The following is a 26049-nucleotide window of genomic DNA, read 5'->3' on the forward strand; positions in this document are numbered from 1 at the left end:
ACCATTTGTTCCTGGGACAATCCTGGTACTAATAGCAAAATATATGTAAGATGAGATGAAATTAAGATAAGAAAATAATTTATTTGTTACAATAATTTGTCATTTTGTATATATCATTGAAATTCTTTGTATCCATCTTCAAGTACACAGAACATTATTTATAAGATTAAAACTACATCACACTGGTGATTATCTAATCACATACAGATCCCTGGTTTCATGGGTCAGACTGTCACACTGGTAATTGTGTAGCTCAGATCACCAGGAAACAATTATGATAAAATTACTGACCAGTTGAATACATTGTACAATCCTGCAATCCTCCGGGAGCAAGAAACACATAAGAAATAAATAAATAATCTACGCTCAGAATGTTAATGTATGCATGTGAGCACTGCTAGTGATTGGCTGAGATTTTCCCTTTTATTTCAATTTGCAATACATATCATTGTTTTTTTTGCTCCCATTGACATACATTGCCTTATTCAAATGTATGGTAATAAACAGCAATTTTACAGTTTGTGGAATAGTTCATGTTATGTTCTGTTACCTTTATTTTATCAGGGAAACATCAAGCAGGTTGAATCTGTGCTTTTTATTACTTGTTACATGCATCTTTATAACTTCACACAGAATACTTCATTTTCTGTTTCCTTTTTTATTCTCCTCCTACACTCTAACTTCCTGATCACATATCCTTCTGTGCCGATGCAGTCTTAAAGCTACAGTACCATATGTTATTGTTACTCAATAATGCACATAAACTATATAAATGTTGTGACTGGATCACTGGTAAATAACTTCTGCTATAGATTTATTTAAAGGAAATAGTGCAGGGTGCTTATTTATATAATTGTACATGCACTTATTTTTGATATTGTGTATTTTTTGTATTTTTTGAGAAAGGAAATCGTTATCTCTGAGACCAGGGTAGACAATTTGTTTTTTCTGTTTTAACCTTTCTAAAGCAAATGCCTTATTTCTGATGTATATATCTGATACAATGAGCCTTTGTGGATGGAAGCCTTTTGTGTATTGTGATGTGGGGAAATGGCTTCCTTGGGGTTTGTGATGTTCTGTGGTAAAAGTGTATTCTGAAGAAAGGCCCCATATGTTAATTGGATCTTTTGATGTGTGAGGGTTCACTTAAAGACAGGAAGGTTCAATTAAGACCTTGCTACTAGATTTCCTGTGTCTAAAAACAAGATTTAGGACATCACAGAATTTGTAGACATCACAGATAAGCGTAAATATTGTTAGCTTTTCAATACATGTAAATCCTTGTTTGTGTAAACACATTACATCTTGATTCTAAAAATAGCCTGCGTCTAAACTGTATAAAAGGCACTGACTTGTATTGAAAAATTGTTCTTCTTGTTTCATCTGACTTGCTCACCTGGTACCTTTAACCAGTGTGAGAGCAAATAAACTGTATTCCTGTGACCTGCTGATTGGACCCTAAATGTAATCCGTTCTCCGGCTGTTTCTGAGGTTTGGATCCAAGCTTTTCTGGTACCACCACTCTGCTTGCTACCCTGTAGCCATGGTCAGTGTGATAGGCCAGGGGGGATCCATCCACAGATTCCCTGATCCATAGTAAGAGGTCAGGAGTACCAGCCCAGATACACCAGTAACGGGGTAAGTCTAGCCGGTTCCCAGCAGCAACAGACATAGTGGCATAGGCGGTCATCCTGTCAGACTTGTGAATATATATCTATATATATAATAAATAGGTGCAACTTGAGGATGGCGCACTGGTGATGTTAAGCAGACTTATGCTAAACCAGGTGGGAACAGTTAGATGAGCATGAGGATCAAACAGGACTATGAGAAAAATAACATTAAACAGTGGAAAAAGCAGACAACACAACTATCACATAAACACTACTCTTCTTCACATCCTGAGAATACAAACAGGTCAGATCACCACTGGAAAACTGTGAAACAAAATTATGATAGAACACGTTACAGCCCCCCCACTAAGAAACATCCCCCTACAGAACAACTACCTCTTAGGAACAGATTCCTTGCATTAGACAACATCGATGCTAGTGATAGCGACGATTTTTTATGCCCAGTACGCTTGTTGCACGAGAGAGGGGCCAACAAGCGGAACGTCAGAGAAAATATCAAAATAGCCTCACCCATGAAGCGCAGGCACATGGAGGAAGACCTGCATTTGATCCTCATGCTCATCTAACTGTTCCCACCTTGTTTAGCATAAGTCTGCTTAACCTCACCAGTGCGCCATCCTCAAGTTGCACCTATTTATTTCTATTTCCGGCCTTACCAGCCAGAGTTTTGTAGGAAGGCTGCCTCCTCACGTGGAAGAGGTGGTTATGTGGGTTTGAACTATACTACTAAATATATACAATACTGTGTTGAGCGCCAGTGTTTACATCTTGCATATATATCTATATATATATATATATATATATATATATATATATATATATATATATATATATATATATATATATATATATATATATTCTGAGACTTACTCTGAGACTTTATTGTTACTGTCCATTATTTCCTAGCACTGGATATATTATATACTCTATTTGGAGCTGCATAGTTTTTTCCTAAGTGCTAGCTATGGTCTTGTGATTCGTATGGTTAGGAGTCCTGTACCCTCACCAGCAATACCTATACGGGTCTCTGATCTGATTTGCATCTGTGTATCAAAAGGTTTAAGGCTCATCCTATGGTAACTGCATTTTATGATATTCTATGCTTTATTCACTGTTTGTGTTAATAGGTTGCAACCTTCTCTATTAGTGATTGAATATTGTATAACCCATTGAAGAAATAAAGGCACTTACTGTGCATCAAGGGGATACTACATTGACTTATATTATGTATTATCTAAAGGGTTGATACCACCAATCCACCAGGTTGTTTACCCACCCATCATCAGGGAGTGTCCACCATACTCCTCCCAATTGTCTGCGCCATAGGGGACCTGTTTATTTGTCTAAATGGTACATGTACTGTCTGTTCTGTTATCAACATATCTGAAAGCCGATAACAGAAAAAAATAATTAAACCAATTATTTTCACTTTTTAAGTTAAAAAGTTTCTAAATCATTTCTTTATTTTTTTAAAATATTTTTTAATTTTTTTTAAAAAAAATATTACTTGTTTTTTTGTGACAAACGGAACTGACAGCCCACGTCCACTGCACATGCGTGAGTTGGCTATCTGGCTCATACATGTGCAAATCCCCAGAGACTGGTCTGGCAAATTGGTGAGCTAATCAGATAATTTCCTTGAATCATTCATCACATCCCTGATCATTCCTTTAAAGAAAAGGAATCTAGTCCATTTATATATACATTTAATGAAACAGCCATCACATCCTTCCTCTGTAGTGAATTCCACAGTTTGACTACCCTACGGTGAAAACTGCTTTAAATGTTGGTGAATCCATCTTTCCTCCAGTTGTAGTGGATGTCCTGTTGTCAGCAGCACGGCTCTGGGTATTAACGCTTTGTTAGACAAGTACAGTAAGTATAAAGAATACACAGCAGCAGGTTAGAGCCTCCTGGCATAAACAGCCACAATGACATAATGCAGACACAAGAAGGCCTCTGTGTGTCAGTGATATAAGCATCATACACAAACCTACAATACTTCCATATTCTAGATACATTCCTTTGTATTTAGTATTTTGTGCTACTATTTTGTAGATTTTCCCTGGCGTCCCAGGATTGAGGATATGACGCCTCTGGTTGTACAAAAGAACCAAACCAGCACTTTGTCCTGTAGAATCTCTGCATATTTCCCAGAAGACCTGAAGGTGACCTGGTTAGAGAAGAAGGGACAATCTGAATGTGATTGTGCATATAATACATTGTACAACATCCCTCCTATAACACCAGTCAGACTGGCTGATAACTCATGGACCTGCTCACCTGCCTTATCCTTTACACCTACATCGGTCTATGAAGGTCTGGAGTTTATCTGCCGGGTGGAACATCCCAGCCTGGAAAATCCAATAGAACTGAGTACTGGACCAGCCAGGGAGAATGGTGAGCAAATCATTTTATATTAAATTATAGTAATACAACATGTATAACTTCGTATAACAATCATAAATATATATGCACAGATAATTTGAAGTGCCCCCATTGTCTACACACAACCGAGGCAGATAGTTTGTGATTAGAGTCTATCAATTCATTAGGAATCAGTGACATCTCACATCTCATAAATACTCATTCAGCTCACAAATGGCTTCCTCTATTATGTGTAGTGAGGAGTACACTTTAGCAGTTACTAAGGCTATAAGTATTGAGATGAACAATTGAGGCATCTGATGTTGGAATAAGTAGAACAAGTGAATTACATAAATCCAACCAATGCACCAGGTCTAGTAGTGGGTAATAGCCTATCAAGATGCAAGATGTTGAAGATCTTCCCTAGTCGTAAGTGTAGAGTACATCTATCATAGAGGAAATACAGTATACGAAGATGCTACACTTTTAGTCATTGTAAGACATCTTAAGCATTTCTGATACCATTATGCAAATAAACAACTTAGGTATTGATATATATTTATATGTACACACCTCATACTGATTAGAACTGATTAGAGAATTTGTTTTAATTAACCCATGTTTGCTTTTACATGTAAAAAAAGATGGGAGGGGATGTAAATGGTCACTTTGAGGATAAGACTGTTTATCTTGAAATTAAAAAGACATTATCTGATGCTGAAAGCTTGCATCTGAATTTCAATGTCCCCGACACTGACATTTAGCTGCAGCCCCACCCACTTCCCAGTAAGCCCGATCAGTTTTCGGGATCACAAATTGAGTTGGGAGGTATGCACTAAGTATTGAGTAAAATGTCATATTAGAATAAAGATGCATACCATAAATTGCTAAAAGTGAAAAACATAAATGATTACATTTTATAAAAAGTTCTCAGACTCGTTGAAATTGATTCAGTGTAAGCAATCACCAATCTGTTTCAATTGTGAAAATCCCTCCTGACCCAATACTGCAGTACTATTTTTACCCTATATCCACTACTATCCTTTATTTTAATTAGCGGTCGTATTCCTGGATACACCTTTCCGCAAAAAAATTGTCTTACCCTTTCTTAAGCATATCTATTGAATCTGCCATCACAACCTTCCCTGGCAATGAATTCCATATCTTGACTGCTCTTATTGTAAAGAACCTCTTCCTTTGCTGGTTGTGAAATTTCCTCTCCTCTAACCTTAGGGGATGACCACGTGTCCTGTGTATGGTCCTTGGGGTAAAAAGTTCCCATGAAAGTTCTCTGTATTGACCCTTAATGTATTTGTACATAGTAATCATATCTCCCCTTAGACGCCTTTTTTCTAAAGTACACATGCCTAAACTGGCTAACCTTTCCTCATAACTTAATGACTCCATACCCTTTATCAATTTTGTCGCCCTTTTCTGAACCCTTTCTAGTTCCAAATTATCTTTTTTTATAGAATGGTGCCCAGAACTGTACTGTATATTCAAGATGAGGTCTTAAAATGATTTATACAGTGGAAAAATTACACTGTCTTCCCTTGCATCTATACCCCTTGTTATGCATGCCAATACTTTATTTGCCCTTGCAGCTGCTGCGCTTGCTCGATATTGAGCACTATTGCTAAGTCTACTGTATACGAGCACTCCCAAATCCTTTTCCAATATAGATTCTCCTAAATTAATTCCATTTAATTTATAGATTGCGTTCTTGTTTTTGATCCCTAAATGCATAACCTTACATTTATCTATGTTAAACTTCATATTCCATTTGGTCACCCAATCCTCCAGTTTATTTAAGTCCCTCTGTAGAAAAGCTACATCTTGCTCTGTGTCACGGTATCAACGAGGGACAGTAGGATCCTGGTAGTTCAGCCAGGATTGACTTGACTTCAGCTAGAGGCGCGGAGTCTAACAAGTGAAAGGTGTTCACCAGTGATTCCCGCAAGGGAATATGGACTTTGCGGCATCCACTTGCAGGTCGCGGCCCCCTAGGGAAGTTCCCAGCGAACCACGAGAGAAAGAGCGTAGTATTAGAAAACAGTAACCCAGGGAGATATCGAGCATGTAGAGCTACTTGATAGCGGTTAGAGAGGATATTCTGCAAGGTCGTCACTTGGGAGTGATAAGGAGATAATCTGCAGCGTTGCCACTGAGGAGTGGTTTTAGAGAGAATGTTCTGCAGCATCGCCACTTGGTAGTGATTTAGAGAGAATGTTCTGCAGCGTCGCCACTTGGTAGTGGTTTAGAGAGGATATTCTGCAGGGTCGTCACTTGGGAGTGATTAGGAGATACTCTGCAGCGTTGCCACTGAGGAGTGTTTTTTAGAGAGAATGCTCTGCAGCGATGAAGCCCAGGGGAGCAGGATCACAGGAATGAAAAGTATGGAATTCACGGGAACAGGCATGCAAAAGCACAGGAGCTGCTTCCAGGACAACAGTCAGATACTGACTGAAAGAACCAGCACAGAGTTTAGGTCAGAAGGTTTAGATATAGTGCAGTTCCAATTAGGCAGCCAATAGAGGGCAGCAGGAGGACAGAAAAGGGTTTGATCGTTCTGTGTATGCGCAGAACCATTGAGCGCCGAAGAAGGAAAGAGAGAGACAGCGCTGGACGGACTGCAGCAGCGTGGAGACAGGTAAGTCAGGTTAACTTAACAGATAGTGTCTTGGTGGGGGGACCGCGGGAGGCAGAGGATACACACGCCGGCTCCCAGGGGGACACAGCGGGGGTCCGGCGTGTGACACTCTGATTTTATTACCTTACAGAGTTTAGTGTCATCTACAAAAATAGAAGCATTGATCTCTAAACCATCACCAAGGTCATTAATAAATATATTAAAAAGGAGTGGTCCCAGCATGGAACCGGGAGGTTGTCCACTTAAAACTTTTGACCAATTAGAAAATGTTCCATGTATCACAACTCTCTGTTCCCTATTCTCTAAGCAGTTTTTGATCCAAGTACAAATGTTGTTTCCTAGACCCAGTTCTCTTATTTTGTAAACCAACCTCTTGTGTGGCACTGTATCATAGGCCTTTGCAAAATCTAAGTAGACCACATCTACTGTGCTGCCCTGGTCTAAGTTCCCACTAAATTCCTCGTAGAAAGTAATTAGATTAGTTTGACATGACCTATCCCTCACAAATCCATGTCGATTCCAACTACTAATCTTATTTTGCACCAAGTAATCCTGAATACTATGCCTTAATATACCTTCCAGTAGTTTCCCCACTATTGATGTCAGACTTACAGGTCTATAATTCCCCGGTTGTGATCCTGTCCCCTTTTTAAACTACGGCACCTCATCTGCTATTCGCCCATCCCTTGGTACTGAGCCGGATGAGATTGTATCTATGAAAATTAAGAATAGCGGTCTAGCTATTTCTGAATTTAGCTCCATAAGAACTCTTGGGTGTATGCTATCTGGACCTGGAGCTTTATTTATCTTAATATTCTTCAGTCGCCTTTGGACTACTTCCTCTATCAACCAAGCATTAAATAATGGTATGGTTTCATTTCCATTTTTATGTATTATTCCTACCATTTGTTCCTCTCTAGTAAATACTGAATAAAAGAAAGTGTTTAATACCTCTGCTTTTTCCTTAGTATCATTTGTCATCTCACTTCTTAGGGGTCCTATATTATATTTTTTCATCCTTTTGCCATTTATATACTTAAAAAACTTTTGGGGGTTTGTCTTTATTCTGCAACTTGTTTTTCATTTTCTAATTTAGCCAATCTAATTTCCTTTTTGCATGTTTTATTACATTCCTTGTACCTACGGAAGGACTCCTCTGACCCTTCAGACTTAAACAATTTAAATGCACGCTTCTTCCTTTGCATTTCTTCCCTTACCTTTTTGACTGCAAATGACTTGAAATTAGTGTAATTGAGGTTAATTATAATAATAATAATAATGTAGGGGGAAACAAAGCAAAAATATTCAATTTTAGCAACAAACAAAAAAAAAATCTGAATTTTAGAAAGAAATCGGGATCCAAAACCAAAGCCAAAACCAAAGCACACAAGGGCGGTTTTGCTAAAAAGAAAAAAACAAAGTTGATCCAGATGCAAAACCAAAACCAAAACCAGAACACGGGGGGTCAGCGGACATCTCTAGTTAAGGACTCTACAAAGAACAAAGGTTCAAAATGAAGACAAAAGAGCAATGCATAGAGTGATATGATTATGTGAGGGGTGCCCCTAGTGGTCTAATCAGCAAACACCAGCAGTCCTTATTGGCTTAACTAGCTGATGAGTACAGGCAAATGATACCAGAGGACCCCTGCCCGAATACACAGGTGGTTAACTCAGTCTCACATGTGGGCGGACACTACTGTAGCTTGTCTCTCTCAACACCCCAGAAATGCCGCTCTGCCTCTGTACAGCATCTCTACCTCGCTATCGGAGCACTTCTCAGAGGGCTCTGCAATTGGGAGCTCTTCTCTGTCTCAGTCAGTCTCCGTATCACCAGCAACTCTTCCACATAGCCACGATGCACAGTGCAGAGACCCCACCTCATTATGGGAGCACTTCTCAGGGTGCTATCTCCATAGGGCTCTCCTTTCTCCTAATATTGCTTTCCTGAACAATCCATATCCTAGCCCGAAAATAGTTTTTAAATGTCATCTAGTAGATACCACAGACGTGTCAGAAAGTTAAAGTGTTAAGTGACATTTATGACAAAAATCAAACATTTCACACAGGGCTGGTAACACCATCCCCACCATGAGGTGTGTTAGTGGTATCTTATGGGGATGCTGCTAAGCTGTAATTGACATATTTTTTTTTAGGATTGATGAGAACTGAATTGTGCTTATTACAGACAAATCCTGATCAAATACCTGCTATTTCCTCAGACTGGGCCAGATCGAAAGGATGAGGAGACCTGACCTTCTCCCATCTTAACCTGTGTCAAGATCTCAAAGTTGTTGGGCAAATATTGCTCTACATCAGTGTCCAAAGTTAGTAGAGATTTATTCAAAAAGATTCCTGAATGTGTCAGCTACCAGAGGTGTATTAACCAAGGGTGTATACTTATACTTATTAAATGATTATATGATGTATTGTATTATTGTCACTCACCGGACTGTGAGTGCTTCTTCCCGGACATTTAGGAACCGTGGCCGTCCTCCATCCTGAGGGACTGCGCATGCGCAGCCCTTTCTAATCCTTCAGTGTATGTTCCTTTAACTTAATTGGCAGATCAAGCAACACTCCCTATATTAAGCACCTGTGGTCATCACCACGTTGCCTGATCTTGGAGTCTCATTCCCCATGAGTCTCTGAAGGTGTTCCTGTGTTTCCTCGTTTATTCAGCGCTGCTGATTCCTGTGGTTTCCAAACCACTTCTACCTCTGTGGTTTCCAAACCACTGCTACTACTGTGGTTCCCATACCACTTCTACCCTTCTGTGTATCATCGTGACTGTTAGCTGATTCCTATCGCTGCCTCCGTGCATTACAGTCTTCAATCCACATTCACTCACCTGTTCATCATCGTGACTGTTAGCTGATTCCTATCCGCTGCCTCCGTGCACTACAGTCTTCAACCTGCAACTCGTCTGTGTTTCATCATCGTGACTGTTAGCTGATTCCTATCCGCTGCCTCCGTGCACTACAGTCTTCAACCTGCAACTCGTCTGTGTTTCATCATCGTGACTGTTAGCTGATTCCTATCCGCTGCCTCCGTGCACTACAGTCTTCAACCTGCAACTCGTCTGTGTTTCATCGTGACTGTTTGGCTGATTCCTATCCGCTGCCTCTGTGCGCTTCAGTCTTCAGTTCATCTCAACTCTCCCATGTTTCCTCGAGACTGCTGCCACTATTGCTATCCGCTACTCTCCGTGATCAACAGTTCCAGTTCAACTCTGCTCTCCCGTGTCCCATCGTTACTGCACCTGCTGGTTGCTATTGGCTACCTCCGTGTGTCCGCAGAGACCTGCTGCTGCTACTCCTCAGCTCTACTCATCCATCTACTGCTGATCCGCTCTCCACGCTTTCCTGTGTTCCCGCTGGTCTCTACCCGCCTGTCAGCATTGGATTCGTGTCTCTCTACTTACCTCTCTGCTAGACCATCGCCATTCTCCAGGGTCCTCCAGGAGTCCAGTTCCACGCTCTACTGATTCCTGTATATTTGTTTCCCTGCTGGTCTACCTACCTGTGCGCTGCACCTACTAGACCACCGCTTCACCCATCCAGGGACTTTGCATCCTGCCGGCCTCCTGCCGTTCAGGTATCTCTGCACTCCTGTCTGACTGCCTGCTTCTGAACCACGGTATGCATACTTCTCATTGACTGTGCTGGTGTATTGCATATCTTGCTGGACTGTGTTGGTTCTCCTCTGGAGTTTGCTATCCGCTGAGTCTATTGCCATCATTGACTGTGTTATCTCGTGCTGGATTACTTCAAGAGACTTTCTATTATGGCAGTGCTGTTCAGTCATATATATATATATATTGTACATATTACTGTGGATCAAAGTTAAGGTGCCCGTGTATATCTTGTGTTGCAGTCTCTCCCCGTGCACCTCCTCACATATATATTCAGTGGTACAACTTGCTAGTGGCAGACCACTGATCCCTGTTTCCAGTATCACCTGTTCCAGTATCCTCTCACATAGCAGTGGTACAACTTGCTAAACGCAGACCACTGACTCCCCGGATACCTCCACTTGGATTCCATTCCTTCACTCTGACAGCGGTACAACTTGCTATCCGCAGACCGCTGACTCTCATCACCTCCTCGTTTCTGTTGGACATTCCTCCTCACTATAGCAGTGGTACAACTTGCTACCGCAGACCACTGACTACCTTCACGTGTCCTTTGTCCATACAGTTCCTCGTATATTATTACCATCATATTGCCAGTGCTGCTAGTCATAGACTTTCCCGAGCATCTCTATCATCTGCTATTTCCTGTTCCGTGATCACCCTGCTACCAGAGTACCATATTACCACCTATACTGCTCTGGTAAGCCTATCACCTGGTGATCCCTGGGTAAAGACTCCTAGTGCCCGTGACAATTATCTTTTTCATGGCAAAAATATGTATATCACACCAGTGTTTGAAGTGGGCTGGTATATAGTTGTACCCAGGGGCAGGCTGGGCTGGGGGGCAGGGGGACATCTGCCTCCTGGGCCAGTATCATAGTGGGCTACCTGGAATGGTTCACTGGTTCAACTGAATTTTTTTTTATTTAAAATAGGCTGCTCAGTCGAGTCTTGCCCCTTGGGCTAAAGTTGGCCAGCCCTCCTCTATAAATACCACCACTAAATACCACCACTTCTCCTGCTGTCTTCATTGTAAAACTATCAAATGCCATTCACTTACGTTTTCTATACCATCACATTTAGATTTTCAGTTCGACCTCTGTATCACACAAAAAATTTTGCTGTCTCTAATTCCTCTTTTACTCCTAGTGCCCCCGCAGGTGGAAGAACATGTGAAATTCACCCTCTGTGAACCAGATCATGTGCTGTGTTCTATGAGTTTAATGAAGTTTTATCCCCAAAATATTAACATTACATGGACGTATGAAAACCAGAATAATACAATGCCTTCAACCAAAAAAATAATTCAGACCAATGATGAAACAAAGTTTGATGCTACAAGCGAGTGTAAAGTTCCCTGGAAATATTTCCAGTCTCTGGTGCGGGTGACCTGGAGTCATGAGTCACTGACGGGTCATCAACATAGAGATGTCCGCATAACAGGTACCATAAACCATATAACAATCACAATGCAATATACACTATACAAAAAACATATATTTACCTACTCTTAAAAGTTTTCCTCCTGTGCTTTTTAGCCAAGTTTTTATATCATGAGACAATGGGAGTTATAAATTCATTACAACAGAAAACCTGTGCAAATATAGAGCAGCAGTAAATTAAGGGACAAAAATGTCCTACAGTTATATGACTTTCACTGGCAGTTTAATAAATGACCCTGAATCTACATCAGGCCTGACTTGGGATAAGTGTCATTCTCTTTATCACTAGTGACCTTCGGTAATAAGCTCTGCCTACTTTTTGACTAAGCCCAACACACTACAGGGGCTACAAGAAATTAAAATGTCCTCCACATTCTGCTTTATAGTTGTGATGCTCTACTGTGCACCATCATTGCAAATAAGATCATTATCAATATGTATATATAAATGCCACTGTCTGTCTGCCTGTTTTCCCTGCAGTGAGTACAGTAGTCCGTCCATTGCCCCACAGTAATGATCTGTGGATGTACTGTGAGACTGGATGGATTTAGTCCTTCTGGGGTGTGAGACACATCTTTGCTTCATGTAACAGGTGGAGCACCAGGGGTTGGATGTTATATTGAGTGTTCAATCACCTTGAGCAGTAGCTTAATACTACCTGAGTCTGAGTAATGAACATACTACATTACACGATCGGGTATTCTACTTAGAGTACATGATTGTTCCTTTTACCGCATATAATAATATGATTTCATTTGTAGAGTTTCCCTGGCGTCCGGTGATAGAGGAAATAGATAAACCAACTTTACTTGTGAATACAGAAGTCAGATTGCAGTATAAAATCTCTGGATATTTCCCTGATGATCTGACTGTGACCTGGTATAAGAAGGAGAATAAAGGCCGTAATCTGGTTCATGTTACTAAACATAAAACCTCAATTACCGGCACCCAGAAGCAGCCAGATAACACATACAGCTGTACAGCCAGTCTGATATTCACTCCATTACTGATGGAACATCAAGGATCAGAATTCATCTGCAGAGTGGGACATCCCAGCCTGGTGCAGCCAATAGAGAGACGTACAGGAGCGTTACACGTGAAGAGTGAGTATGGTACATTAATAACTATAATGTAATATAAGTTCAATAATATAATTATCAGCTCAACATTTATATGCTAAGATAATGGTCTTATTTTATTACTGTGATACAAAATATCAGCTCCATCTGTATGGTATGGACTATAATGTTATAACACTGTCACGGAAGGTGCCTCACACATTGAGAGAAATGGCACAGATCGGCCATATGGCAGAATGACAATATCAGCAGAGGCCTATGCAGTACTGCCGGCCAATGACTGGGCACATTTTCATACCTATCCCTTAATAAAGGATTTAGCAGAGGTACCTGAGTAACAGTTATTAAGTGTCCCTAGAATATCATTATTGCTCTTGTCCACTGACTACAGGATCCAGATCACCAGGACCTCCCCAGCATAAACCAGAAAGACACAAACATTTCCTGTAACGCTCTTGAAGTTACCATGTAACATAGCATTATCTTTGTTCTTGAACTATATATGTATACATATATACATATACACACATACACTGGACAGATGTATAAATGTCTGAGCCTATACTACACATGTTACTACAGTTATTGTTTCCTGTTTGTTGCTCACACAATTTATGCCACATCTCTGTCACATACGTGAATCACTATATAATACTGGGGAAGTAGTTTATACCGTCAAACCTAGTTTACCACAAGTATCACTAAGATCTGAAGAAACGTCTGAAACTAATCCTATTACAATGTATATAGGGGGATTATGGAAATCAGAGCTCATAAAACTGCAATAATACAAGCTATTGGCCCCACATGTAAAAATGTGATTCCAGTTTTCATTAGGGATGAGCGCACTCGGATTTATGAAATCCGAGCCCACCCGAACGTTGCGGATCCGAGTCGGATCCGAGACAGATCCGGGTATTGGCGCCAAATTCAAATCTGAAACTGAGGCTCTGACTCATAATCCCGTTGTCGGATCTCGCGATACTCGGATCCTATAAATTCCCCGCTAGTCGCCGCCATCTTCACTCGGGCATTGATCAGGGTAGAGGGAGGGTGTGTTAGGTGGTCCTCTGTCCTGGTAGATCTCGTGCTGTGCTGTTTAGTTCTGTGCTGTGCTGTTTAGTTCTGTGCTGTGCTGTGCTGTGCTGTGCTGTGCTGTGCTGTGCTGTGTTCTGCAGTATCAGTCCAGTGGTGCTGTGTGCTGTGCTCTGTCCTTCTGAGGTCAGTGGTGCTGCTGGGTCCTGTGCTGTGTCCTGTTCAGTCCAGTGGTGCTGTGTCCTGTGCTCTGTGCTTCTAAGGGCATAGTTATTTCCCCAATATTCCCCTGTGTTTAAAAAAATAAAAAAAAGTTATTTAAAAAAATACCAAAAACTACTTTAATTTTTTTTAATTACCACAAAATTTGCACAACCAATCCTGCAGTATAAGCCCATTGGTACTGCAATATTACCAAGTTCACACATTCAGCAGTAAAAGTCCAGTGGTACTGCAATATTACAAAGTTTACACATTCTGCAGTATCAGTCCAGTGGTGCTGTGTCCTGTGCTCTGTCCTGCTGAGTTCCGTAGTGCTGCTGGGTCCTGTGCCGTGTCCTGTTCAGTCCAGTGGTGCTGTGTCCTGTGCTCTGTGCTTCTAAGGGCATAGTTATTTCCCCATTATTCCCAAGTTTTTAAAAAATAAAAAAAAAGTAAAAAAAAATAAAAAATTTAAAAAAAAAAAAAATATATATAATAATTATAACCAAATTTGCAAAACCAATCCAGCAGTATAAGTCCATTGGTACTGCAATATTACAAAGTTCACACATTCTGCAGTATCAGTCCAGTGGTGCTGTGTCCTGTGCTCTGTCCTCTGTCCTGCTGAGTTCCGTAGTGCTGCTGGGTCCTGTGCCGTGTCCTGTTCAATCCAGTGGTGCTGTGTCCTGTGCTCTGTGCTTCTAAGGGCATAGTTATTTCCCCATTATTCCCAAGTTTTTTAAAAATAAAATAAAAGTAAAAAAAAATAAAAAATTAAAAAAAAAAAAAAATATAATAATTATAACCAAATTTGCAAAACCAATACAGCAGTATAAGTCCATTGGTACTGCAATATTACCAAGTTCACACATTCTGCAGTATCTTGTGCTACATATAATGGAGACCAAAAATTTGGAGGATAAAGTAGGGAAAGATCAAGACCCACTTCCTCCTAATGCTGAAGCTGCTGCCACTAGTCATGACATAGACGATGAAATGCCATCAACGTCGTCTTCCAAGCCCGATGCCCAATCTCGTAGTACCGGGCATGTAAAATCCAAAAAGCCCAAGTTAAGAAAAAGTAGCAAAAAGAGAAACTTAAAATGATCTGAGGAGAAACGTAAAGTTGCCAATATGCCATTTACGACACGGAGTGGCAAGGAACGGCTTAGGCCCTGGCCCGTGTTCATGACTAGTGGTTCAGCTTCACCCACGGATCTTAGCCCTCCTCCTCCTCCCCCCCCCCTACAAAAAATTGAAGAGAGTTATGCTGTCAGCAACAAAACAGCAAACAACTCTGCCTTCTAAAGAGAAATTATCACAAATCCACAAGGCGAGTCCAAGGATGTTGGTGGTTGTCAAGCCTGACCTTCCCATCACTGTACGGGAAGAGGTGGCTCGGTAGGAGGCTATTGATGATGTAGCTGGCGCTGTGGAGGAACTTGATGATGAGGATGGTGATGTGGTTATTGTAAATGAGGCACCAGGGGGGGAAACAGCTGATGTCCATGGGATGAAAAAGCCCATCGTCATGCCTGGTCAGAAGACCAAAAAATGCACCTCTTCGGTCTGGAGTTATTTTTATCCAAATCCAGACAACCAATGTATGGCCATATGTAGCTTATGTAAAGCTCAAATAAGCAGGGGTAAGGATCTTGCCCACCTAGGAACATCCTCCCTTATACGTCACCTGAATAACCTTCATAAATCAGTGTTTAGTTCAGGAACTGGGGCTAGGACCCTCATCGGTACAGGGACACCTAAATCCCGTGGTCCAGTTGGATACACACCAGCAACACCCTCCTCGTCAACTTCCTCCACAATCTCCATCAGATTCAGTCCTGCAGCCCAAGTCAGCAGCCAGACTGAGTCCTCCTCAATACCGGATTCATCCGAGGAATCCTGCAGCGGTACGCCTACTACTGCTGCTGTTGCTGCTGTTAGTCGGTCATCTTCCCAGAGGGGAAGTCGTAAGACCGCTAAGTCTTTCACAAAACAATTGACCGTCCAACAGTCGTTTGCCATGACCACAAAATACGATAGTAGTCACCCTATTGCAAAGCGTATAACTGCGGCTGTAACTGCAATGTTGGTGTTAGACGTGCGCCCGGTGTCCGCCATCAGTGGAGTGGGATTTAGAGGGTTGATGGAGGTATTGTGTCCCCGGTACCAAATCCCGTCGAGATTCCACTTCACTAGGCAGGCGATACCAAAAATGTACAGAGAAGTACGATCAAGTGTCCTCAGTGCTCTAAAAAATGCGGTTGTACCCACTGTCCACTTAACCACGGACATGTGGACAAGTGGTTCTGGGCAAACGAAGGACTATATGACTGTGACAGCCCACTGGGTAGATGCATCCCCTTCCGCAGCAACAGCAACAGCTGCATCAGTAGCAGCAACTACAAAATGGCGGCTCGTGCAAAGGCAGGCAACATTGTGTATCACAGGCTTTAATAAGAGGCACAACGCTGACAACATATTAGAGAAAATGAGGGAAATTATCTCCCAGTGGCTTACCCCACTTAGACTCTCATGGGGATTTGTGGTGTCAGACAATGCCAGTAACATTGTGCGGACATTAAATATGGGCAATTTCCAGCACGTCCCATGTTTTGCCCACACCATTAATTTGGTGGTGCAGCATTACCTCAAGAGTGACAGGGGTGTGCAGGAGATGCTTGCGGTGGCGCGCAAAATTGCTGGACACTTTCGGCATTCAGCCAGTGCCTACCGCAGACTAGAGGCACATCAAAAAAGCATGAACCTGCCCTGCCATCACCTCAAACAAGAGGTTGTGACGCGCTGGAACTCTACCCTCTATATGCTGCAGAGGATGGAGGAGCAGCAAAAGGCCATTCAGGCCTACACAGCCACCTACGACATAGGCAAAGGAGTGGGGATGCGCCTCAGTCAAGCGCAGTGGAGACTGATTTCCGTGTTGTGCAAGGTTCTGCAGCCATTTGAACTTGCCACACGAGAAGTCAGTTCCGACACTGCCAGCTTGAGTCAGGTCATTCCCCTGATCAGGCTGTTGCAGAAGCAGCTGGAGAAAGTGAGGGAGGAGCTGGTAAGCCATTGCGATTACACCAAGCATGTAGCTCTTGTGGATGTAGCCCTTCGTACGCTTTGCCAGGATCCGAGGGTGGTCACTCTTTTAAAGTCAGAGGAATACATTCTGGCCACCGTGCTCGATCCTCGGTTTAAAGCGTATGTTGTGTCTCTGTTTCCGGCGGACACAAGTCTACAGCGGTGCAAAGACCTGCTGGTCAGGAGATTGTCCTCTGAAGAGGACCGTGACATGCCAACAGCTCCACCCTCATTTTCTTCCACATCTATGGCTGCGAGGAAAAAGCTCAGTTTTCCCAAAAGAGGCACTGGCGGGGATGCTGATAACATCTGGTCCGGACTGAAGGACCTGCCAACCATTGCAGACATGTCTACTCTCGCTGCATTGGATGCTGTCACAATAGAAAAAATTGTGGATGATTACTTTGCTGACACCATCCAAGTAGACATGTCAGACAGTCCATATTGTTACTGGCAGGAAAAAAAGGCAGTTTGGAAGCCCCTGTACAAACTGGCTCTATTTTACCTGAGTTGTCCCCCCTCCAGTGTGTACTCGGAAAGAGTTTTTAGTGCAGCGGGGAACCTGGTCAGTGAGCGGCGAAGGAGGTTGCTTCCTCACAACGTTGAAAAAATGATGTTTATAAAAATGAATAATCAATTCCTCAATGAAGTACAGCACTGCCCTCCAGATACTACAGAGGAACCTGTGGTTGTGGAGTCCAGCGGGGACGAATTGATAATGTGTGATGAGGAGGAAGTACACACTGTAGGGGGAGAGGAATCAGAGGTTGAGGATGAGGACGACATCTTGCCTCAGTAGAGCCTGTTTAGTCTGTACAGGGAGAGATGAATAGCTTTTTTGGTGTGGGGGCCCAAACAAACCAATCATTTCAGCCAAAGTTGTTTGGTAGGCCCTGTCGCTGAAATGATTGGTTTGTTAAAGTGTGCATGTCCTATTTCAACAACATAAGGGTGGGTGTGAGGGCCCAAGGACAATTCCATCTTGTAACTTTTTTTTTTGCATTATATGACCAATCAACAGTCGTTTGCCATGTTCAAAAAGTAAAACCAAATTTAAAAAAATTCAAGAAATTAAACCAAAAGTAAAATGCCGTGTCATAATTTAAAACAAGAGGTATTGACGTGCTCTAAAACTACTGTATTGTTGTTTATATTTTATAAACACTACACTTGAAAGCTTGAGTCTTTCAATAAAAAAGTAACTGTCCATTGCACGAATATTTGCAACAGGGACAATTTTAGGGTTAAGAAAGTCAACTAATAACACTTGGACGCTGTCTGTCTTTATAAACACTACACTTGGAAGTTGGAGGAGGTATTGTGGCCCCGGCACCAAATTTACTACCGGGGCCACTCCACTGTGTAGTCCATATTTAGGTGTATCAGATATTAAACAACGGTGACAGTTGATGCCCAATTTTTAAATTATATTGTGGCCTCGGTACCAAATTGTGTACCGGGGCCACCACACTACGCAGTCCAGATACTTGTTTGGTGGCATTCTGACACGTGGAGGGTTTTTTAATTATATTGTGGCCTCGGTACCAAATTGTGTATCGGGGCCACCACACTACGCAGTCAAGATAGATAGATGTGTATCATAGATAAAGTACATTCAGTGGTGTGGGGCAAATTGAAAAATATTCAAAATGCACTGACATTATCAAAAACAAGAGGTTGTCACACGCTAAAACTCCAACATGTATATGATGGAGAGGATGGAGGAGCAGCCGTATGTGTAGTGTAATGCAGACCTGTTGAAGGTTTTTTATATATTTTATTGTGGTGCCCAGTGCCCACTCCTCTAGGCAGTCCAGGTACATTTATTGGTGCGATTCATAAAAGTTCAGGGTTTTTAATATATATTGTGGTGACCCACTCCTCTACGCAGTCCAGGTACATTTATTGGTGCGAATCATACAAGTTGATGGTTTTCTTATTATATATATTGTGGTGACCCACTCCTCTAGGCAGTCCAGGTACATTTATTGGTGCGAATCATAAAAGTTCAGGGTTTTTAATATATTGTGGTGACCCACTCCTCTACGCAGTCCAGGTACATTTATTGGTGCGATTCATAAAAGTTCAGGGTTTTTAATATATATTGTGGTGACCCACTCCTCTACGCAGTCCAGGTACATTTATTGGTGCGAATCATAAAAGTTCAGGGTTTTTAATATATATTGTGGTGACCCACTCCTCTACGCAGTCCAGGTACATTTATTGGTGCGATTCATAAAAGTTCAGGGTTTTTAATATATTGTGGTGACCCACTCCTCTACGCAGTCCAGGTACATTTATTGGTGCGATTCATAAAAGTTCAGGGTTTTTAATATATATTGTGGTGACCCACTCCTCTACGCAGTCCAGGTACATTTATTGGTGCGATTCATAAAAGTTCAGGGTGTTTTAATATATATTGTGGTGACCCACTCCTCTACGCAGTCCAGGTGCATTTATTGGTGCGAATCATAAAAGTTCAGGGTTTTTAATATATATTGTGGTGACCCACTCCTCTACGCAGTCCAGAAAGATACCTTGTTGCAACGTTTTGGACTAATAACTATATTGTGAGGTGTTCAGAATACACTGTAAATTAGTGGAAATGCTTGTTATTGAATGTTATTGAGGTTAATAATAGCCTAGGAGTGAAAATAAGCCCAAAAACTTGATTTTTAAACTTTTTATGTTTTTTTCAAAAAAAATCCGAATCCAAAACCTTAAATCCGAACCGAGACCTTTCGTCAAGTGTTTTGCGAGACAAATCCGAACCCCAAAAATAACAAAAATCCGGATCCAAAACACAAAACACGAGACCTCAAAAGTCGCCGGTGCACATCCCTAGTTTTCATAAATGTCCTCACCTCCCCATGTCTGATGTGGTATAAGAAAGATGTTTTGGCTTATCACACTGGCCAGAGCTGCTGGGTAGCGGCAGAGCGGTGTTACTGGAGAGCTGGGTCCAACCTCAGAAACAGCCGGAGAACGAATTAAATTTAGGGTCAAATCTGTAGGTCACAGGATTACAGGAATATTGAAGAAGCAAATAGTGATGTTTATTTTGCTCAAATGTCCTGACAAGGACAGTTCCACTGATTAAAGGTATCAGTAGTCAGATCAAATGATACATTTCAGTGTAAAAGGTAGTGCTTTTTAACACAGATTTGGACACAACCTCAAAGGCTATTTTTAGAATCGGGATGCAATTGGTTTACCCAAACATGAATTTACATGCAATGCAAAGTTAACAATATTTACACTTTTGTTATGTGCTAAGACTTGTTGTGATTTCCTGCATCTTACAGAGTACATGTGACAGAAAGTCTAATTCCCCTTCCTTACCTTTAAGGAGTATTGGCCACTCACATGAAAATGTCAAATTACCATGAGGTTAGCATGGATCCTTTCTTCCAACACTTGCAGAATACACATTTCCTCCAAAGAAACAAATTCTACAAGAAAAGTTGCAAACCCCAAACAAGGCATTTCCTTACACCAAGATATACAAAAGAATTTCTAAACAAAGGCTTATTTTATCACATATATATATATCAGAAATAATGCATTTCCTCTAGCAAGGTTAAAACAAAAAAAGCGAATTGTCTCCCCTGGTCCCAGAAATAAAGATTTCCTATATCAAAATATACACAATATCAAAAATAAGTGCATTGGCAATTAAATAAATAAGCGCCCTGCGCTATTTCTTTTACATAAATTTATACAATAAGCTACTTGTAAGTGATCCAGTCACAAAATATAATTGAATAAAGTTAATTTTGTGAATCCCACTAATCTTCTGAGTAACATGATATAAATGTACAGGATCACTGAGAACCTTTTCTATGTACATAATATTGCAGATTTCCTTTCCCGGCCAGAAATGGGGGAAATACAGACACCGGATCTGTTATTGGACAAACAGACACATCTGCAGTGCACAGTGTCACGTTATTACCCTGATGATCTGACTGTGACGTGGTATAAGAAAGGGAGAGGAAATAAGGAATTAATTCCCATGTCTGACAATGAGACAAAGAAGCTTCCAATCCACCAATCACAGCAGCAGAGAGATAAAACATTTACCTATACAGCCTGTCTGGTGATCACCCCATCACTGGAGGACCAAGGGTCAGAATTTATCTGCAGAGTGGAACATCCCAGCCTGGAGCAGGCGATAGAGAGAAGTACAGGACTGGTACCAGTGCAGGGTGAGTATAGTTATAGCTTCTTGTTGTATCAGTATGTATAAATCGTAAAGTGGTTTGTGCCTCTGAAGGTGAAATGTATGGTTATTTTGTGAAAATGGATAAAACTATATATATGTAAAATAAAAGTTTGTGCACTTCACTTAATAAATCCGATTCTTATTATACATTCCAAATACCACTTCTTAAAAGAGTAAGTCCTTTTTAAGTGAAACTTATTTTAAACATAGGATTTTGTCCTCATGCCCTATAATCTCTAAATGATCTGTATCCACTGACAGACCTCCTCTTATATTTTTTCCACAACAACTAGAAAAAACAAGCTGAAAGGGAGAGTTCCATAGTGCAGATAAAGCATTTATTTGACAATTCAAAAATCTCTGTGAAAATGTCCTTACAGGATTAAAAATATTAGGAGCATGTAGGTGCAAAGTACTATTAAATGAAGCTACCACCATCAGACAGGAGTCATCAGTGTCTTTACTCCATTATCTCATGTGATTGTGGATGACTCCAAACAGATTCCAGAAACCCAAGTTTCATCACCAACAGACTTCATCGCGGGACGACATAGCTTACAGTGTCCAGAGTTTAAATAGCAAGAGGCTGGAAACCCAGACAATCACATTACAAGGAATATGCAAAGCATTTAAGCAATGTGAATGGTTACAAGCATATGTGACAACACTGATATCCAATAAAAATCAATGATAAAAGAGGAAACACATCAAAATGATCCAGACCCAGTCAGAAACCACTATGTTCTAAAATCCCTTTTACACGGATCTGATCAAATGTCTTCTTGATAAACATAAAAATATACCAATTGACAAACAGTATTGTTAAAAAAATGAATATCAAACACTTGTTAGATTACCTATCAGAGTATTATCACACAGCAGCCGCTAATGCCAACAGCAGTGAATCTGAAAAAAAAAATTCAATTAGTGACAGCAGGGCCAAGTGAGAGCAAGACAGCCATGTGTCCAGATGGCCAATCTCAGCTTGTCTTTGATTTATAACTGTCATTGTCATGTATGTTATAAATTGGATTTTGTCCTCTTTAGATTGCTTGGAATTGGTCAGGGTGTCTTTTTCTATGTTTATTAGTGTTTGCATCTATAAACATTGGGGTGATGTAGCCTCTCTGTGAATTGTTAAGTCATGTCTTAGGCTTGGTCTAGATAGGTGGTTTGTTTTGTTTTTAGGCTTCTTAATTGTTGAAGGGTATGTTGTTGAGCCAGGAGATTTTATGGCAAATGCTCTTTAAGATATTTATTACTGTTCACATGTTTGTAGAATGTTTTTGGAGTGAATTTGAGAGTTCTCAATGTACAGTATTAGGTCCAGTAAATTAATAATTGTACTGTTGTGTTCTTCTCTTAATCCAAAGTTGAGTGTGTTTTGGTTTAGGCATTTGATGAGTTTTTGAGCCCCCCCCCAAAGAATTTGTTGAGTTCCTATAGGAAGGAGATCCCCCAGTATATTATCTACCTAGTATTTCCAGAGTATTATGGGTCATCGTTATAGATAAAGTTTTATTCCCATGTGTTCATGCAATGGTTGGAATAGCTCGGCCCATTTTTTTTCCCATAGCTGCCCCTTATGTTTGCAAGTAAAATGTATCCTGGAATTTGAATAGTTATGTGTGAGAATGTATTGGATTTGTTTTATATTGAAGTATATTTAATCTCTTCAAGTGTTTTGTCTATCACTAGTGTTCCATTGAGTTGTGCGATGTTGTATAGTAAGCTAACATATGTTTTGCACCGCATATTTGAGTCTCTCCATGTTTGGTCTTCTAAGAAGTTGGGGACATGTGTTGTGCTTCTGAGAAATGATGTTTTGCTGACATATGGTTCATGGATGTGTCTATGTAGTGTGATATGTTGAGTTATAGCATCAATCCCTGAAATTGGTTTACCAGGTGGATTGATGATTGATATTGAGTATGAAGAAGAATGTGGTTACTTTTTTTACGTACTGGAATTTATGTTGGTTGAGCATATTGTTGGCTAGTAGCAGCTAATTTTATCCATTTTGACAGGTCTCCTTTCTCACCACCTACCAACTGACCCTGTAGTCCTGTGTCACACTACAGACATCCATGTCCAGGACATCTATATACTCTATACAGCTCTATATGATAACAAAAGGCTAGAAAATCATGATCAACATTTATAAGGCTTCACAGCTTCTGCAGCACCGTACAGTACTGTACATTAGTAAAAAACCAATACATACAGTAATATTACATAAGTACCCAGTGGTCGAGTTGTAAATTTAGAAGTGGAAGCATGAAAAAAGTAATGGAAATGTAAGTGACTGGAATGTGATAGTGTTACAGTGAAGGCAGTAGGAGAAGTGGCGGTGTAGCATACCCCCGAATACACCCCCACTTTCATCCAATCCAATATCTATCTATCTATCTATCTATCTATCTATCTATCTATCTAATATGTGTATATATATATATATATATATGATGTGTGTGTAAGTGTCTGAAATGTGATAGTGTTACAATGAAGGCATTGTAAGGTGGTCGTATGCCATACCATTGTGTACACCCCCACTTTGACCACTGTAAGTACCATAATAATACATAAACCAGATAATACCTAGGTACAACTTAGCATAAACACATACAACAATACAAGTTGTTAACATAGTAAATAGCACAATATGATATGCAGTGTGCAATGTAACAGGGACATACAGACAGGAAAGAGAGACCGAGGCAAAGGGTAGAGAGGACTCTGCCTGTGAGAATTTACATTCTGCTTAATTGAGTGAACCACACATGACCATGTATATTACGTCACCCACAGACAATTTCCCACTAATGTTTATTACATTTTTGTTTTATTTTTTTCTATTTCAGTAAAACCCAAACTCCATCAGCCTATACAGCTGTCCATCAGTGATTCAGGAGATGTGATGGGATCTTTAAGTCTCTGGAACTTTTATCCTAAAGACATAACGGTCACTTGGACCTGTGGACACACAAAGATTCAATCAGAGGAAACAGTCAGTGAGAATCCAGATGGAACATTTACCAGTAACACTAAGTGTAACATTCCTGTAACGCTCCTGATAAACCCAGTGAGAGTGATCTGGAAACATGGAACCATGGAAGTACCAGAATACACGGAGATATCTGTACGGGATCCAGGTAAAGTGATGTAGTGTTATATTTCCTTATTTATAAAACATTTTATCAAAATATATTGTAATGTTAAATATTTTCTTGTGAAAAACCAAAATAACCAAAATAAATTATTTTTGATAGCTTTCAGAGCACAGAGGCCCCTTCATCAGGCAAGTTTACAAATGAATAACGGAGAGAAGGCCACAACCTTCAAGAGATGTTACATTGAGCAATTTGTACAGGGGGGGGGGACATCATTACACTTATCTGGACCAGGACACTATATGACAGATTTAAAAGTCTTAATACTGAAAGGTTTTTATTTTACAAATGACAGGGAGAGAAAAATCTGGGAATTCAAGCTGATAAGAACATTCCAGACATTGACCCAAGGACTCATCCTAACACCTGGATTTATGGTCCACTTCATAGACACACTTCACCCCCAGGGCCGCTGGTGGGGGAGCTGAGGAAAAAACAAAAAACAAAAAAAAACATACTAACGCGTTTGCGGCGCCGGTGTCCCTCCTCTCCTTTCTTCTCCATTCACACTGACTGTCGGGCGTGACGTCATCAAGTCACGCCCGGCAGTCATTGAGGAGTTGCGCAGCCAGGACAAAGCATGAAGAAAGAAGAGAAGACAGAAGAGAAGGAAAGAAAAGAAAGAAGCTAACAAAAGGTAAGTAAAGAAATGGAGAGGCAAGGGGAGGTAAGGGACAGTGCTATAAAGAAGGGGGAGAGAGGCACAGAGTAACAAAGAAGGGGGAGAAAGGCACAGAGTGAACAATAGGGGGAGAGAGGCACAGAGTAACAAAGAAGGGGGAGAAAGGCACAAAGTAACAAAGAAGGGGGAGAGACACACAGAGTAACAAAGAAGGGGGAGAGAGGCATAGTAACAAAGAAGGGGGAGAGAGGCACAGAGTGAAAAAGAAGGGGGGAGAGAGGCACAGAGTGAAAAAGAAGGGGGGAAAGCAGCATGGAGGGCACAGTGTAGTTGTGATGAAGGGGCACAGTAATGTGTGTGTGATGGCACAGGGGACTTGTTGCAATGTAGTGTGTGTGAGGTAGGAGGTGGCTAATTAATGGGTGCTATTTTGTTTGTAGGGTGATGGTGAGGTGGTAAAAGTGAGAAGAACAGGTAGGAGAGAGCAGCAGAGTGTGTGAAATGTTGTGATTCTAGTAGGGACAATGCCAATTTTTGGTGAGTGTTGTGCCCAATGTAAGGTGCAGGCCAAGACTGAACTCTTTCTGTACACACTGCATTCTTTCATTACTACACAGTGGTGCTAGATGTCCTGAAAGTCAGGAGTACTTGGACATATGTCACGCTCCGGTGAATTCAGGACCTAGTGATTTTGATGTGCTAGCCACGCCCCCAACGACGCATTGCCGCGCCCCAATTGTATGACCACACCTTGAAAAAAAAATTAAGCTTACTCAACTATGAGGGGACCCCATGAATTTGTTGTACCGGGGCCCTGAATTCCTCTTGGCAGCCCTGTTCACACCCCACAACAGAGTGGCCTCTGTGCTCTGAAAGCTAGCAAATATAATAATTTATTTTG

General features: G+C 41.0%; 1 protein-coding gene across 1 annotated transcript in view; it reads left to right on the top strand.

The window, feature by feature from the left end:
• The window catches only part of LOC142098455 (uncharacterized), a 584882-nt gene that overhangs the window by 499541 nt on the left and 59292 nt on the right, over positions 1 to 26049 (top strand). The window contains exons 10-14 of the mRNA XM_075181300.1: positions 3693 to 4034; positions 11434 to 11727; positions 12488 to 12829; positions 20992 to 21339; positions 24218 to 24508. Of these exons, the coding sequence (XP_075037401.1) occupies positions 3693 to 4034; positions 11434 to 11727; positions 12488 to 12829; positions 20992 to 21339; positions 24218 to 24508 (1617 nt within the window). The remainder of the gene's footprint in view (positions 1 to 3692; positions 4035 to 11433; positions 11728 to 12487; positions 12830 to 20991; positions 21340 to 24217; positions 24509 to 26049) is intronic.

This window comes from Mixophyes fleayi, chromosome 7 (assembly GCF_038048845.1).
Source record: "Mixophyes fleayi isolate aMixFle1 chromosome 7, aMixFle1.hap1, whole genome shotgun sequence".
Taxonomy (NCBI): domain Eukaryota; kingdom Metazoa; phylum Chordata; class Amphibia; order Anura; family Limnodynastidae; genus Mixophyes; species Mixophyes fleayi.